General features: G+C 60.2%; 1 protein-coding gene across 7 annotated transcripts in view; it reads right to left on the reverse strand.

The window, feature by feature from the left end:
* Positions 1–11,693: 11,693 nt before the first annotated feature.
* The window catches only part of ZFPM1 (zinc finger protein, FOG family member 1), a 61,667-nt gene continuing 56,723 nt past the window's right edge, over positions 11,694–16,637 (reverse strand). For 5 of the 7 annotated variants that reach the window (XM_055412972.2, XM_088830589.1, XM_088830588.1 and 2 more), the window contains 4 exons: positions 14,951–15,184; positions 14,661–14,756; positions 14,431–14,577; positions 11,695–14,287 (listed from right to left, as the gene is read on the reverse strand). In XM_055412972.2, coding sequence (XP_055268947.2) covers positions 12,519–14,287; positions 14,431–14,577; positions 14,661–14,756; positions 14,951–15,184 — 2,246 coding nt within the window. In that variant the 3' untranslated portion in view covers positions 11,695–12,518. Of the gene's footprint in view, positions 14,288–14,430; positions 14,578–14,660; positions 14,757–14,950; positions 15,185–16,637 lie in introns of all 7 variants that reach the window. The other 2 variants (XM_088830587.1, XM_088830586.1) reach the window with 2 other exon arrangements.

Genomic DNA, 16,637 nt, shown 5'->3' on the forward strand with positions numbered 1-16,637 from the left:
AAAGGAGATCAGTTCTAGGTGTTCATTGGAAGGACTGATGTTGAAGCTGAAACTCCAATACTTTGGCCACCTGATGCGAAGAGTTGACTCACTGGAAAAGACTCTGATGCTGGGAGGGATTGGGGGCAGGAGGAGAAGGGGACGACAGAGGATGAGATGGCTGGATGGCATCACCGACTCTATGGACATGAGTTTGAGTGAACTCCGGGAGTTGGTGATGGACAGTGATGCCTGGCGTGCTGTGATTCATGGGGTCTCAAAGAGTCAGACACGACTGAGTGACTGAACTGAACTGAACTGAAGATGGGAGAAGGGCGCTCCCAGAGGGGACAGCATATGGGAAGGTGTGGGGAAGAGAGGGGTGAGGCTCAGGTTTGTGGGGTGGGATCAGGCGGGGACAGCTCCATCTGAGGGGAACGCTGCAGGCCAGGTGTCACTCAGTGGCCCCTGGGCAAGGTCACTGCTTCTTGGAGAGATGACACGGCCTGACTCCTCTCCCCAGGGCAGGTGGGGCTTTCCTGGGTATCATCTTAGGGACAGTAACAGGAGGCAGGTCAAGCCACACAGTGGGCAGGGGGGTGCACTTACAGAGCTCAGCTCTGCCAGCCTCACAAGTCAGAGCTGCCATCAGCTGCCACGAGCACATTTAAAACAAAGCAAGACAGAAGCCCCTCCCCGGATGGGGGATCCACAGAGCTCGGCCAATACACATGGCATGTTGACCAGGCTCTGGACACATGTGTGGCACTGATGGCCCTGGGGACACACTGCGTGAACAGGTCCGGGTGCCCAAGGCTGCGGGTCGGGATTCCACTCATAGGAAGCACCCAGAATAGGCGTGTCCGTAGAGACGGGGAGCAGAGGAAAGGCTGCCAGGGTGGGCAGATGGGGAGGAGTGGGGTGTGAGGGCTGGTGCAGAGGTTTCCTTGGGGGATGAAGCATTGCCTCAAAGTGGAAACAGGGTTGTCTGCACAGGACACTACTGAAGTGTCAGAAGCCACTGAAGTGTCCTGTGAGCACCACGTCCGTTAAAATGAAGGGGTGGGGGGCTAGCGGAGCCTGACAGACGCCGCTTGGTGACTTTACAACACAAGGTCCGTCGCCGTTGACTCCTGTTCCCCTACCCTGTCCTGCCCTCAAGGGATTTAGCAGCTCCAACTCGTCTCACCGAGACCAAACTGGGATATTCTGGGATTCCAGTCTTAGGGAGGGGAGCGGCATAAAGACCATGTCAAGTCAGTAGATGGCTCCCTGCAGGTCAGTCCTGGGCGGCCTCTCCCCTCTGAGCTTGGAGCCTGACTCTGCTCTCCTGGGAGCCCAACTAGGGAAGAGGGCCACCTGGTGGTCGGCATTGGTTATTGGCCAGCTCTAGACCAGATGGCGAAGCCCCTGCTCCCTTGGGGTACCTTCTGGCGGGGAGGGAGCACGGGACAAGGAGTAGAGATGTAGCGAGTGTTTTGGGGCGGGGCCCTAGTGGGGCTGCAGTAGTGTGAAGTTCCTTTGTCTTGCCTCACAGCGGAGTTCCCAGCTGATCATAGCACCAGGAGGAGAGAACCAGCCTTCACGGGGGGTTGTTGGGGCTAGGCTGTCTGAGGGCCTGGGTTCTGAGTCTCAACCCAGCCTGACCCTGCCTGGAACGCCCTATCCCCTCCTTGGCATCAGACAGCTCCAGGAGTTCTTGTTCCTGTCTGAATGAGTGTTCGCCTGAAAACTAAATTTCTGACAGTCTGACGTGGATCGAAGTGACTTGCCACTTTTCTTTTTTGAATGGGCACTTTAAAAATCAGCACCAAAGATTTTAGACACTACCATTAAAATCAGAGCACAGTGACTCCTGTGAGGCTGACACTGATGGGATACCTATTTTTAGATTCAGAAATTGACTGCCTTTACTGCACTTTGATATTTCCCAAGCTTTTTGTGCTCTTTGCCATACAAGTTGGCATGGATTCTGGCTAAAATCATGGTCCGTACACTGTGACTCAGAGCGTCCTGCTGGGCGCTGCTAGTGACCTTGCATTTAACCCCTTGATCCTCTGTTTCCTCTTCTGTAAAACGAAGTCAGGGCGGAACGTTCAGACAGGAGCAGAGGTTCCAAAGCCCTGATCTGGGACGGGTGCTCTGACAATGTTTCTAAGAGTCTGCAATCAAATGGAAAAAACGATAGCAAAATCGGGGGTTTCATGAAGTCAAACCTGCTTCCTATAAAAGACTGCCTTTTGTTCTGAGATTATGTCCTCCTCCTGACTTTTTTTTTATGTTAGTGTGTTTTTATGAAATACTGAGATGATTAAACAGTAGTTTTAGAAAATGAATTTCAGTATCTGGGAAAGGAAAGGGGGAAGGAAGGAAGAAACAGAAGAGAAAGACTGGAGGTCATTGTTGACAGTTTTGGTTTGTGATTTTCCAGAGGCTGGGGGACCCTGCTCTGTAGGGGAGCCTTATCCTCTCCAGCCTCCAGCTCCGAGCCCCACCAATGACCCCCTGGGACAAGCCACGTGCTGGGCTGGAGGCCCAGCCAGGTTGGAGGGGGTGGTCCATGTGCCAGGCTGGAGGCCCTGGGAAGGAGCTGGTGGCCGAGCTGTTGGTCTAGCCAGATTGGAGGGAGTGGTCCTGGTGGGCAGAGCAGGGACCCTCAGACTGGGCCACTCAGGGATCCATTGGCAAGCGATGCAGCCCTGAGCTTGGGGTGGAGTCAAGGAGGGTGCCTGGGGTTCCATGGGTGACACTGTGTGGGAGGAAGGGGGCAGTGGCCCCCCTAGGTAACACAGGTCCCCAGCTGCTAGGGCTGGGGGCCTGGAGCCCTTTCTGCCTCCCGTGGGATAAGCCCCAGCTCTGCTTCTGTCCCCTCAGGGAAAAGTGGCTCATCCCCCACTCTGCCTTCACCTGCTGGCTTCAGGTGCCCGGCCACTCCTCTGCCTGCACATGTGGGGCATGCTCACGCCACTTGGTCTGGCTTGGGTCCGGAAGAACTGTTAGCTCTGCCCTGGGGCTCCATGTGCTTTACTCCTGAGCACCTGCCGGGGCTCATCCTGATCATCACCTGCTGTGGGCGAGCCCTCACCCCCCTGGGCTGGGCAGGGCACCTAGGGCCCTGGAGGCCTGCCTGTGGCCACATGTCTGGAAAGTACCAGGGTGGGATCCAGTCCAGGCATCTGAGGTCAGAGCCCCATCCTATCACTTTTAGATTCAGATGACCTTCAGCTTCTTCATTTCAAAATGAACATAAAAACATTGTGGGGGTGAGCGAAGGAATTGCAGAGGCATTTCTCCAGAGGTGTAGGAATGGCCAGCAAGGCAGGAAAAGATGCTCAGCAGCATTAGCCACAGGGAAGTGAGCTGGCAGCGAGGCACCGCCCACACCCAGAGGATAGAGGTCAGCTAAGCAGGAGGTCAGACAGTAGCAAGTGTCCATCCAAGAGGAGGAGGAAGAAGCAGGCCCTCTTGTTCTGGGGATGGGTGTCAAATGTGGAGACCGGGCTGCTGGTCCCTCAAAAGCTTAGAGAACCAGTTGGCACGGACCCAGCATCCCTCACCTGGCTGTCTGCCCAGAGACATAAAAGCACACATCCATGTAAACACATGTGCGTGGATGTTCGCAGCCACGCTGTTCACGCCGCTAGAGAGTGTGGATCACCTAATGAAAGAGCAGAACACATCCATCCACACAGGGGAAGATTCTGCTTGGCCTTAAAGGGACTGAAGCGCTGACACCGGCTGAAGCCTGCTGCACCTGAGAGAAGCTGGCTGGAAACGGACACCTGTTGAGTGATTCTGTGAGTGGCATGTGACCTGTTTCTCAATAAAGCCGCACAGCAATCAGCTGTTCCCCTCGGCCCACCACCACGGCTGTCCTGAGGTGACTCAGCACAGTCCTTTGGGTGCGGGGTGGCCTGGGTGGTGCAGCGTGGGGGACTCGGCCGTCCCTTCGGAGGATGGGGGAGGCAGCCAGCAAGCCCTCAGCCTTGCAGGTGGGGACTGCCCCCAGGCCCTAGGTGTGACCAGCAGCCCAGCCCCCTGCCCACCCCCAGGACACTGTGCCCTCCGTGTGGCCATCTCCAAGGAGAGATTCCCCCAGGTGTCCCCCTCCCTCGAGTGGTGAAGGAAGATGGGGGCAGATTGCCTGGGGGGACTTGCAGGCAGGCTCAGAGCCCACTCAGGTGCAGGTGGGGGCTGTGAACAGAGGGAGGGGGACGGGTGACGTGGACACGGCCGTCACCCTCCACTTTCCATCTCTCTGTGGCTCTTCCTGCTCACCAGGCTCTGCTTTTCTCTCTCAGGCTGAAGAAAGGGGTGCCCCAGTCTCCCCTGGGGTCTCAGGGTTGATAACACGGTCACCGTCAGGGTTGCTGCAGAGCACAGAAATGGCTGAACTTGGAGCCAGGAGGTCCAGAATGGGATTGGAGCCCACCTGGGGCCCAGCGTGGGAACAGGCCTGGGACACATGGTGACCATGGTCCTCAGACCGCTGACCCCTGGCCCGGCCTCAGCTTCCTTGACTGTGGGGCACTTCCCTCAAGGGAAACCAGTGGAGCCTGGAGAGGGGAAGGGATTGATTGAGCTACTCTCAACCCCTTGGGGCCAGGTTGTGGGAAGGTGGCCATCCTGACACTTCAGGAGCTCTGGGGAGGAGGGAGGCCAGTCTCCCCAGAGCCATCGGGCATTGAGTCAGACAGTGTCCTCCAAGTTCATGCCCGCCTGGAGCCTCGTGCTGAGCCCTTGCTTGGAAGGAGAATCTTTGCAGCAGTGATTAAGGTAAGGATCACACCTTACCTTCAGGTGTCACCCTGTGTTAGGGTGGCCCTAGAAGAGACAGCAGAGACAGACACTGAGGAGAGAGGGCAGAGGCAGGGGTCTGAGGGGAGTGGCCACAGCCTGGGGCTCAGAGGGCTAAGCAGTACCCACTGCGGGGCAAGTCATCCTGGGGAGCAAGCAGAGTGCCTAAAGACACTGGAAGACAGACCCTCCCCAGAGCCTCGGGAGGGGTGCCCATGGTGGGGTGGAGCAGACCACGGTGGGAAGCAGGCAGAGGCAGAGTGACTCTCCCAGGCTTTCTCTGGCCCCTTCTCACCTCCTGCCGGCACCCTCGACCTGGGGGTGCGGAGTGCCTGTCACTGGCTGTTGCACCTCCCAGAGCCCCTGGGCTCAGTCCTTGCAGGGAGCATGCACGCCCTGGCACTGCCGCCCCATCCTGGGGAGCAGAGTACCTGACCACCATCCATCCAAAGACACTGCCACCTGCAGTCCCCTTCGTATCTCGCGTCCCAGAAGGTGTCCTGCAGTTTCTCAAACGCTCGTCAACTCAAGGCTCCAGAACTCAGCACCTTGGTATTTAGACTCTCTCCAAGCGATTTTCAGGCGCTTACACAGGGCTCCTTTGCTCTGAGGAGGCAGACAGTCTGCCACCAATGGGCCCATTATAGACGTTGCCGCTGGGCACAAGTGGCCCTTTGTGGGAGAGTACTTCTCCCCTCCTGGAGAGGTGATGTGGCAGTGGTGGGAAGACTGCAGCTGGGTGTGGTCTCCGTGCAGGTGTCCCCCTCCCTGGGCTGCGGTCCCTCATCTACGCAACGGGACGGCCCCCAGGCTCTGGGACTGAGGCTGCAAATGTGCGGTCAGCGTCCGTGGGGACAGACAGACAGATGCTCCGGAAGTAAGGCTGAGACATGATGGGGCCCTGGTCAGGAGACCCTCGTGGGTAGTGTCGGGTCCCCTCGGGCTGCCGTGCCCCCACTTCACCACAGTGTCCTATTATGGGCTTTCTGCCTTTTCAGTTGGGGTGATTTGTACTCAGTGAATGCAGTTTCACCTCTTAGTATGTTTAAACCCTCAGACCTCCCTGTCAGTCTTGAGTTTGACTTTTAGAAAGTTTAAGGCCAGGAGGAGGATGGGTTTCCTGCATCTCCATGTGCTCCTCTCCTCCTGCGGACGCGGGCCCCACTGGGGTGAGTCCCTGAAGCGCTGGGAACGCCGCTCTCCGCGTCTGTGTGTCTTCAAGTGACGCTTCCATCACCGTCCTTGAAGGACGTTCTTGCTGTGTGTAGAGTTTTGTGCTGACCGTGTTGTCTCCTGGTTCACTTTAAACACACCTTGTCTCTGCATTCCGTCATCTGGGGAAGAGCAGTCGGCGGTCAGGCTCAGCGCCTGCCTCGCATCTGGAGTCTGCTTCCTCTGGTGAGTGCATCTCCTTAGTGGTTCTGTGAGACCCCCCCATTGTTGTTAGAGTCATGTGGCCTCCGAAGACCAGCACCTTTCATCTCACAACCCAGAAAATTCCCTTTCATTAAAATCACCACCGGTCTCTTCAGACAGTCTTTAAATATTGAGAAGCTGTCAAGCCGACAGTGATAGGCACAACTTCTGATTTCTCAGAGCTCCAGTTTTAACTCTGGCAACAAATGCTCATGGCTTTCCCCCACAAGACAGGCTGATTGCTCCGTTTTGGGGAATCATGTGCCCAGCATCCAGTCTTCCAGCCAACGGTGTTCCCTGGAGTCATCAGGGTGTCCACCTTGGGGACTCTGTCCTCCAGGGTTCTCCTCGGGGCTACCAGCTCACTCTTCCTCCGTCCTCACATAGAACGTTAAGGAGACAGTGCTCAGTGGATGAGATTTGATAGACTTAATGTTTTTTTACTGCTCCATCAGGGACATTTAGTTGAAACTGGTTTTTGTTGCTTTCTTGAGAGATGGGGTGGGAGGGGCTAGGTCAGCACTGAGGTTCACTTGTCACAGCCACCTTGGCTTTCCTGCCACAACTCATACAACTTTGGTCAAAGGAGGACCCTGCTGGCTCTCTGGAAGGGTTGGGGGCACCCATGGGTTCCCTGGCGAACCCTCAGAGCTGCTAGTGTAAAAGCACGGGAATGTGTGTATCCTCGCTCCCTCCCACCTGCTGTCTGCTGGGTGGCAGGAGTGTCCTGAAAGGTGAGCTCAAGCCGCTCTGCTCCTGGCCCTGGGACTGAGCTCTGCCCACTGCAGGTTAGAGATGTGGCTCAGGGAAGGGAACCCCTGGGGAGAGGGCTGAGCCCGGGCACGCCCAGGTCCAGACGTGACGCACAGGCTGTGGGTGGTGGGTGGTCCTTCTCAGGATCCAGGGGCTTGCTCTTCTGCCTGCCTGGGCCAGTCTGCCCTGCCGGCTGGCCCTGTTCCCTGTGCATCCTGTCCTCCTGGCGTGGCCTCTCCATCTCGAGGTCATCAGGTCAGTAGCACCTTGAGAAGCCCCTTCACCCTGGAGGGAAACAGGCAGAGATTCTGGGGGTTAGGACACGACAGCCTCGTAGGGAACAGGCTTCATTCCTCAGCATTCTTGGACAGATTGGTGGTCTCAGCTGTATTTCTTGCTGTGAGTCTGATCAGAGGGCTGATGATGGTAGAATCCTGAGAGCTGGACCCACTATAGGGAGGACCAGAATCAGGCTACAGTGGGCATCAGTGTCAGACTGTAGTAGGGACCAGAGTCAGGCTTTAGTGAGATACAGAGTCAGGGTTTATGAAAAGTAAAGTTAAGGTTTGTGAAGAGTAAAGTTAGGCTTTATTAACGACCAGATTCAGACTGTAGTGAGCACCAGAGTTAGGCTATAGTGAGGGCCAGAGTCAGGTTTTAGTGGGAAACAGAGTCAGGCTATATTAAGAAGCAGCCTCAGGCTTAATTGAAGCCCAGTTCTGCCTTTAGAGAGGACCAGAGCGAGGCTGTCGTGAGGACTGGCGTCCAGTGCTAGTGAGAACCAGAATCAGGTTTTACTGGGAAAAAAAAAAGGTGGACCCAGGAGTCACGAAGGGGCTGCTGGGATTCTGGGTTTGGGGGTCTGCTGGGGCCTCCTCAGACTGCGGGTGGAACCAGGGCCATCGGGGGCTGCCGTGGCCAGAGACATGACACACCGCCTGACGAGGAGTCGGGCCTCGTTCAGTGTCTCCCACTGGCTTCCTTGCGTCCGAGTGGCGACACCCCTGGCGGAGGACCGGGCGCCGCGCCTACAGGGGAGGACCCCTCCTGAACCTGCGTGGCCAGTGCCCTGGGGTTTGGCTCTGTGTCCTGAGGAGCCTTGTTGTGGAGCCCGGGGCCTCCTGGCAGCGGCCTTTGCTTTGATTCTCCCAGAGTTGGGTGGGGGTCCCGGGTGGGGGTGGTCACCCCTGTGTGTCCCTCTAAAATTTAGTCCTGTCTCTGGGGGTCTTTTAAAGGCTCTGCATTTTGGAGCCCTTGGAAGTACTGGCTGGTGGCCCCATCTCGGAGGTGATGAGCTGGTGTCATGACATCTAGTTGGACTTGTCCCTGGCCTGCTGTGCAAAGTCCTGCACTATTTTGAATTTCCAGACATGTTTGAATCTCGAGTTTCCATTTCTAATTCCCTGTTGTCACCCACTGATGTGACCTGACAAATTGTCATGTGGACGTCCCAGTGACCACCTCCCTCTGCAGGTGCCGTGGTCAGCCTCCCCGGGAGGAGGCGGCGCCCGCAACAGAGTAGCACAGGACCCAGCCCCTCCGCCCCCAAACAGCATCTGGGCTGCCCGTGTGGGCGTGTGCATGTGTGGGGAGGGGCTTGCGCACCTCCTGGGTTTTTTAGGGGCACAGGGAGCCAGTGCTCAGGCTGATGCTGTTGAGCCTTTAGGTCTTATGCCGCTGTGCGCTGGGGACAGGCGGGGGGACACTGTCTGTCTCTCCCACAGGGTCAGGGTGGAGTGTAGCAGCAACAGCTGTGTGGCAGCAGAGGGGCCGCCGGCCCGGGCGCTCCCCGAGGGAGGGTCAGACTGCAAGCACAACATCAGGGAAGGGTCCCTTCTCTGGATGCTGCTGGGCATCTCCCTCCACGACCACCACTGGGTGTGGTTCCAACCTGCGAGCCCCTAGTGAACAGGACCCCGCAGAGTCCTAGTCATCTGCCCTTCTGAAGGGTGGAGATTTGGGCCCGGCCCCTCCTGGCTGTGTCCTGCACCAGTGGAGAGGCCCCTTGTCAGGGCCATCCCACACCTGTTGGGCTGATCAGAGAGGCGCGAAGACTGGAGCACCTGCCCTGCGGGCATTTCTCAAACTTGCCAGAGAACCATCTGTTGGCAGCTGATCAGTGCTGATTCCCAGGCCCTGGCCTGTTCAGCCAGTCAGGGGCTCCACTGGCTTGCGTGATGGGATATGGCTGTCCTAGAGAAGAGTGTTCTCGGGAACTAGGAGCTGTTCCAGAGAAACTCCCTCCTAAGTTGTCCCTGGGGCAACCGAGAGGCCCGGGGTCAGTGCTCTCAGCTGCTGTCAGTGTGAGCCAGGCGAGGGCAGGCCTGCGAGCGAGGCTGGGCAGGGGTTGGGGGAAGCCTGGTTGTGGATGGTGGCAGTGTGCACTGAGCTACAGGGCCCCCCACACCAGCTTGAATATGGCCGGCGTGTCCCTCCTGGGAGGACAGTGGTGGGGGCGAGGCTGCACCTCCAGGGATACTGCTGGGGCTCTGCCTGGGGAACCCCTTCTCCCATGCACCCCGACACGCAGGACCAAACCCTCAGGGCTGCTTCCATGCTGGCCGGTCCCTTCTGTAGCTGCTTCCCCTTCTGTGGAGACCGTGCAGCTCCAGACTTGGGGCCGCGAGCTGTGCACTGCCTGTTCTCCGTTCCCTTTGCGTTGGGACCCACCACTGCCTCCCACCCCACAGGAGACGGGGTAGCCTGGCGAGCTGAGCTCCTGTCACCTGGCCTGCTGGCCCACGTAAATGGGTTGCCGCTGACCCTTGGTGCCAGGAACGTCCACATGCAGTGATTCCTGGTGCCAGGCTGTCCCCAGGGGTGTACAGGCAGCACTGGCCCTGGGGTGCTCAGGGCTGTGGAGAACAATGACCCGGGTGAGGTTTGCACACATGACTCTGGGTGGGCGGCCCAGTTAGGAGGAGCTGAGGGTGGCCTGTGGCCTTGAATATGAACCATAGGCTGTGTGTACCGTGTGTGCAGTGTCGTCTGGTCAGATCTGGCCTCGGGAGGTGGAACTGGCTCAGTGTGGAGGGGTGGCCAAAGGCAGGAGAGCAGTGGAGAACAGGGGACGGACAGCCTAGGCCGGCTTTGTGGAGGCTGTGAGCGGGGGGCGTGCTCTTTTTCCTGCCGGTCCTTCACTCCCCGGGCTTGTCTGATCACGTGCTCCTCCCCGAGGCCAGGTGCCCAGGAGGCAGTGGTCAAGGCAGAGGAGGCTGGTGGGGGCGGGGGAAGGAGGTAAGAAAATAAAACCGGGAGATCCTGAGAGTGACTGCCCTTCTGGGGAGAGGACCAGGTGTTAGGATGCAGGGTCAGGGAAGGTCTCTAAGCCGCATGACAGGAGCAGCCCTTCGCAGGAGCAGATGGAGAGGAGGGGCTGGAGCAGCGTGAACAGGGCTTTGGGGAATGGCCTGGCGGCTATCTCTGTGCAACAGGAGCCCTGAAGGCCTGAAGCCGGGTGTGCCGCCGTCTGGTCTCCCCGCCACTCGTCCTGGCAGTGAAGGGCGGTTGGCGCTGGCCGGGGCAGTGGCCAGTCCATCAGATGGGGTTACGGCTGGAGGCATCCGTCCCTAGCAGCTGAAAGGTTTGGAACTGGTGACTGGGGGAGAACCGAGGTGACCTGGGGGCCAGAACGGGCAAAGGTGGGTTTGGCGGAATCACAGTTGCTTCGACAGTGAGGTGTGAGTAGATGGAAGGTGCCGCTGTAGGTCTGTGCATGCGCAGGTGTGGGAAGATGCAGGGGCGAGAGTTCAGTCTTGGATGAGTCAGGGCCCTTGAGGGCCACGTAATGGGTGCACAGGTGGGGCCAAGGGGCATGGCTGGGCTGGAGAGAGGAAGGGTCATGGGAACTCATGTGGCCGCCCAGGAGAGTGAATGGAGAGCTGTGAATGGGGGTGGTGGCTCTGAGCCCTCACAGTTGGGGGTTGTTCAGGAGCATCATGGCTCCTGGAGATTGGTGTCCCTGGGCGGCGGCTGTGATGGTGGTGGCAAGTTCTCAGGGAAATAGGGGTGGCTCAAGGCAGGGTGTGGGCAATGGGGGGTCCTAGGAGGGTGGGTGGACCCAGCACTGGGGACCTTGGCTGGGCAGACAGCTTGGCCTGGTCAGCAGTTCAGGCCTGGGGCAGGGGTCAGAGGTCGGCTCTGGGCCCTCAGGAGGGGCTCCAGGATCCTGCAGCGCACCACACTCAGTCTGTGGGCATGGACTCTGAGGCCCTTTTCTGAGTGGTGCTGTCTCCAACTCGTGCAGTGAGGGGTGGGAGAGTGAAGGATACTGACCCCATTCTCCTGCTTTGAGCATCTGTGCTCATCAGCACACAGGGACATTCACTCTGCCTGAGGTTTAATGGCCTCTGCCTCATGTGGTCCCACTCACAGAGGCGGAGCCTCACAGTCTGTGCAAATGAGGTGCTGGGCCTCCCCTTCCCCAGCCCAGGAGGGCAGGGATGGGATGGTCTTCACAAGGCGGGCATATACCAGGAAGCTAGCTGGCTTCCCGGGGGCCCTGACCAACAACTCTGGTCACACCCTGATACTTAGGATCAGCCAAGAGCAAGCGGTAGAAGGCTCTTCTTGTCCTGACACAGGCTCCTCAGCCTTCCACTACTGAGGACTGGGTGGGATGGAACTTGCCTGGGGCAGGAAAGTGAGTCTGGATGTGTGGCAGGAAGCCTTTCAGATATTTGGAGGGAGAAAAAGGCCAAAGGTCAGGCCTCACTTTTTTTTTTTTGCAGTAGGCTGCCGGGTATGTTGTATTTGAAAAAGACATTGTGTACCTCAAATCAAGGGACACCAGGCTGGAGGAAGCCCACAGACACTCAGCTGCCAAGTTCCAAGACACAGCCGGATTCCTTGCTTGGGTTTGGGCCAGGTCATGGTCAGCCATGGTATATGCAGCCCCCACAGCACCAGCAGGACAGACTGGGAGTGGGATGGCCCCAACCTCGTGCCCACTGCAGCCCCCACAGGTGCCTGCTACCCCCGGTCCAGGAGCTGGCTCCTCTCACGGAGCACTGTGGGCTTGATGCGTCGGCTGCCCATCTCCCTTCTGCCCCCATCGGCCTTGGAAAGCACGGTGCTCCCATCCCTAGATGCCTTGGTGGCCTGTGACCGGACAGGTGGCATCCAGCGATCACTACTGAGCAGGTGGAAGAGCTGTGAGCTGGCCAGCATGAAGCTCTTCTCTTTGGCATCTGGTGCCCAAATGAGAGCTTCTGGCTGGATCCTGGAGGGCAGGAGTGGACCAGGAAGGCCAGCACCTGCTCTCCCCATGCCCCAGGGGCCCGAAGCAGTGCCATCAGGCCGGACCCTGGGCGAGATCCAGCTCTTAAGGTCACTAACCATGTGACTCTGGCCTGCAACGGTCCGTGTGTACTTAGGTGTGGTGCTGGCTCTTTGTGTGCCCACCCGGTAGGGCCCTCTGCTCAGAGAGAACTAGGCTGTTCCATCACTGTGCTCAGCAAACTGAACTTCTTTATTAAGTGCCAAGGTCCAGGTGGGCGCTGCCCCCTGCAGCCTCTCTGCCGAGGCCTGTGAGTGGTTTCCGGGGCCCCTGCAGGGCAGCAGCAGCCGGGCGCTCACTTCACGTGCTCGGCCGCGTGGGAGGAGCAGTAATACTTTTTGTGGGCGATGAAGGTGGACAGGCTGCTGAACCTGATGTTGCACAGGCGGCAGTACCTGTGGTTGCCGTTGGGCACGGGGGTCGGCGCTCCCTGGCTGGGGGTCTGCACACCCTTGTCCGAATGCGAGGGGGGCGCCGGCACCGCCTCCGGGGACGCGGCTGGGGGCGGGCCGGTCCGGGGGCTGCTGGCAGGCGGCTCCTGCAGGTCCTGGCCATTAAGGCCATCGCGGAGAGCGGCAGGCGAGGGCGTCCGGGCCTCCGCGCCGGGGCTAACTAGGGGCTTGCCCAGCAGCAGGCCGTGCGCCAAGCGGAAGTGCTCGATGAGGTCGCCGCGCACCACGCCGTTCGGGGGGCAGTAGGGGCAGACGACGGCGGGCGGGTCCTCGGGGGCCGCACGCAGGCGGCGCGGGGCGGCAGGGCACGAGAACTTTTTGTGCGCCAGGTAGGCCTCGAGGCTGTGGAAGCTCACGCGGCAAGCCGTGCACTCGTGGTAATCGGCCAGGGCCGCTAGGCCAGGCGCAGGGCCGGGGACGGCTGCTGGAGCCTGCCGTCGCGGCTTCTTGCTTAGGTCAATAGGGCCTTCGGCCGCGTCCGGGCCACTTCCGCCTCCACTTCCGCTTCCGGGCCGGGGCGAAGCGGGAGGCGTGGGGGCGGGTCCGGGTGGTGTAGGGGCGGGGCCTGGCGCGGAGGGAGGGGCGGGTCCGGCCAGGGGCGGGATAGGTCCGGCTAGCGGCGGGGCGGGCCCAGCCGCGTGCAACTCATAGAGCTTGCGGCGCCTGCGCGTGCGCACTGGCGGTGCCGAGGGCGCAGGTGTCCCGGCTGGTGCTGGGCGGCGCGGAGGCGGGTCGTGGCGTGAGGCGCAGTAGTAACGCTTGTGCACCGTGTAGGTCTCGTGGCGGCTGAAGCGGATGTTGCAGGCCTCGCACAGTGTCCGGCGGGGGTCGTCGTCCTCATCCGCCCCGCTGCCCGGGCTAGGGCTGCCCTCGCTGCCCCGGCCGCTCGCGTCAGCCTCTGCCTCGGGCGTGGCTGCGCTCCCCGCCTCGTCCTCGCGTGCCCCGGGACCCGGCGACGAGCGCGGTGCCTCGGCTTCCGCGGATGGCGGGGCAGGGGGCACGCGAGGCGGGGCGGGGGCCGCCTTGGGCCGGCGGGCTGGGGGCGCGTCGTCGGGCGGCCTGCGACCAGAGCAGTAGAGGCGCTTGTGCACGTAGAAGTTGTTCACGTTGTTGAAGGTGATGTCGCACTCGAAGCACGTGGCGCCCTTGGGAGCCCCCGCGAAGAGGCCTGCCGGTGCGCCCACCCCCGCACCCGCCTGCAGCCGGCTGTGCACCAGCTCGGACATCTTGGCCAGGATCTCGGAGGCCGGTGGCGCCGCGGGCAGGTGTGGCAGGAACAGTGCGCTGGGCCCCGGGCTGGAGCCGGGCGTGGGGCTGGACAGCTCCGCTTTCACCCGCGCGGGTCCAGGGCTGGGTGGTGACGGCGTTCGTGAAGGGGCAAGGGGCCCTTGCTCTGCCTCGGGCTCCTCCGCTGCCTCCACCTTGATGCTCCTGGGGGCCGCTGGGGGCTCGCTGCCGCCCCCGTTCTGGGGACCCGCTCTAGCCTCTCCGTTGGTGGCCTCAGCCAGGGCCTTCCTGTCCACTCCTGGCGAGGGGGCGGGCGCCAGGCCTAGGTCGGCAGAGGCCAGGGGACCGTGCAGTGCCGTGTGCTGCTGGAAGGCGGCCAGACTGTCTGTGGGGAGAGCCCAGGGGCCACTTGTCAGGGCTGGAGCAGGACCTGCCTGGGGCAGACCTGAAGCGGGGAGGGTGGGAAGGGAGAACGGGGCTGGGCAGGCGTCTGAAACCGCCAACACCCCCTGGTTCCCAGGGGCTCACCTGCAGGGAGCTTGGCAGTGGGGTGGCCCGTCCCTGGTGAATAGATCTCAGCTTTAGAGCCTGGCTGGCAGACCATGTGGTTGGTCACCAGGTGGCTGTAGAGGATGTCCCTTGTGGTGGAGATGAAGCCGCAGCTGTGGCAGACTCCTGTGGGAGGGCCGCGGAGTCAGGGCCCTGGGCAGCTGGACCCCACCAACCCTAACCATGGCCTCCATCCCCACCGTGCTTACCGGTCAGCGTGTCTGTGTGCACCTTGAGGTGCCGCTCACAGTTGGCCTTGGTGGTGAAAGCGGACAGGCAGATGAGACACACAAAGGGGCGCTCTCCTGGAACACAGGCCTGGTGAGGGAGCCTCAGTGGCCAAAGACCCTTAAGCTCTGCCTCCCAGGACCCTGGGGCCCGTGGGAGGCAGCAGGGAGTGGTAAAGAGGACCACCCAGGCACACCCGTGGCTGGCATGCAACCCCAGGACAGGCACAGTGAGCCTGGGTGGGAGGACATGGCGTTGGGGGGGTGCTCACCACTGTGGCTACGCATGTGGATCTCCAGGGAGCTGGCGCTGGGGCAGCTTTTGCGGCACTGGGGGAAGGGACAGACCCGCTCGTTGGGGTAGGTCTCCTTGGGCTTCTCATCTGGGGCGGCCGCGGCAGGGGAGCCGGCACCCTGGCGGCTTGCGCAGTAGTAGAGGAGGTGGGCTTGCAGGTTCCTTTCGCTGCGGTACCAGATGCCACAGTCTTTGCAGGGAAAGATGTCTTCTGAGGGGACGAGAAGGAAGGGGAGAGTTGGGCCCAGCCTGCGGGGGTGCCCCGGCCACAGTGTGGCCACCTCCCACCCAGGGCAGGCATGGCCCTCTGCAACATGAGAGCTGTGCCTTCTTGGGTGTCCCTTGATGGCGCCGTGTCCCCTTTCTGTGGATCTCCAGGATGCCATGGGGACATGAGGATGGGGTCCACCAGGATGGCCCCCGCACTGCTTTCCAACAGTGAACCCCGTAAGGAGACGCTGGGGTCTCATGGGTGCCCACGGAAGGAGTGTGGTCGGTGGGGATGACAGGACATGGGGGATGGCCTGGAGCTGGGTGCCCGTGGAGGAGGAGACAGGTGGGTGGGCATCCAGGTGCATATGTCCCCAAGCGCTGGGGGCGGGTGGTGGCCAGGAGCTGTGGGGGACGAAGAGCGTCCGAGTCAAATACACCCCCCACCTGATGGTTCCATGTGTTACTGGTCAGACTTTGCTGACTCGCCACACTTACCCATGTGGGCTGCCTCTGCGTTTTTGGTTTATGGGAGTGTGGCCTGTGGGGATGGACCTGCAAACTGGTGAGGATTTCTCTGATGGGTGATTCAGCAGCCCTCAGTTTCTCAGAGATCCTTAAGGAACATCCTGTCATTTCTGCCCTGCTCTGTGGCTGAACCCAGGGAGGGGGAGGCTTTGTTCTGTGTCCTGACATTGATGTGGGGTGGAGGAGCCTGGGACCCCTTCTTAGGGTTTTAAGTTCTGTAGGTTAGGATGTGTTCCTTACCCCGCTGGTTGGCAGTTACTTAAGAGGTGGCTGCCTCCCCACCGCCCATGGGTGCTGCCAAGTTTCCACCTTCTGCCTCCTTTAAACCAGTGGTCCCCAACCTGTTTGGCACCAGGGGCCAGCTTCATAGAAGACAATTTTTCCACAGACGGGGGTGGAGAGGGGATGGTTTTGGGATGATTCAAACGTGTTACATTTATTGTGCACGTTATTTCTACTGTTAACATCAGCTCCGTCTCACATTATCAGGTATTAGATCCCAGAGGTTGGGGAGCCCTGCTCTAAGGAATTTAGTACCTGTCTGTGGGATGAGGTTGTCCCCTCATGCCCAGTATCTGCAGTTTCTCTGGCCCCAACCTTCCCACTGTGTTACCACTGGTTTTCAAGTTCCCTTTTATTTGGGGGCCTCAGGGCAGCTCTGTTCTCTTACCAGCAGAGGCGTGGAGCTGGGATCCAGATCTCTAGGGCCAGCTAGATATCTGCAAGCTCAGTGCTGGGGGGGGGGGGGCGGCGGGGGGCTGGCTGTGGCACAGGGAGGGGCTGGGAACCTTGAGCCTCAGGTGAGCCCTAGCCCTGAAACAGCGAGAATGGTCACAGGCCCACTGACCCAGGGTGATCCGAGTCCTGGCTGGACACAGCCCCGTGACCTGCACAGATGCCTTGAGACGGGCATTAGTTCCACTCCT

The sequence above is a fragment of the Moschus berezovskii genome, chromosome 22 (genome assembly GCF_049115385.1).
Source record: "Moschus berezovskii isolate FMDL1 chromosome 22, NW_MosBer_1.0, whole genome shotgun sequence".
NCBI classification, from domain to species: Eukaryota; Metazoa; Chordata; class Mammalia; order Artiodactyla; family Moschidae; genus Moschus; species Moschus berezovskii.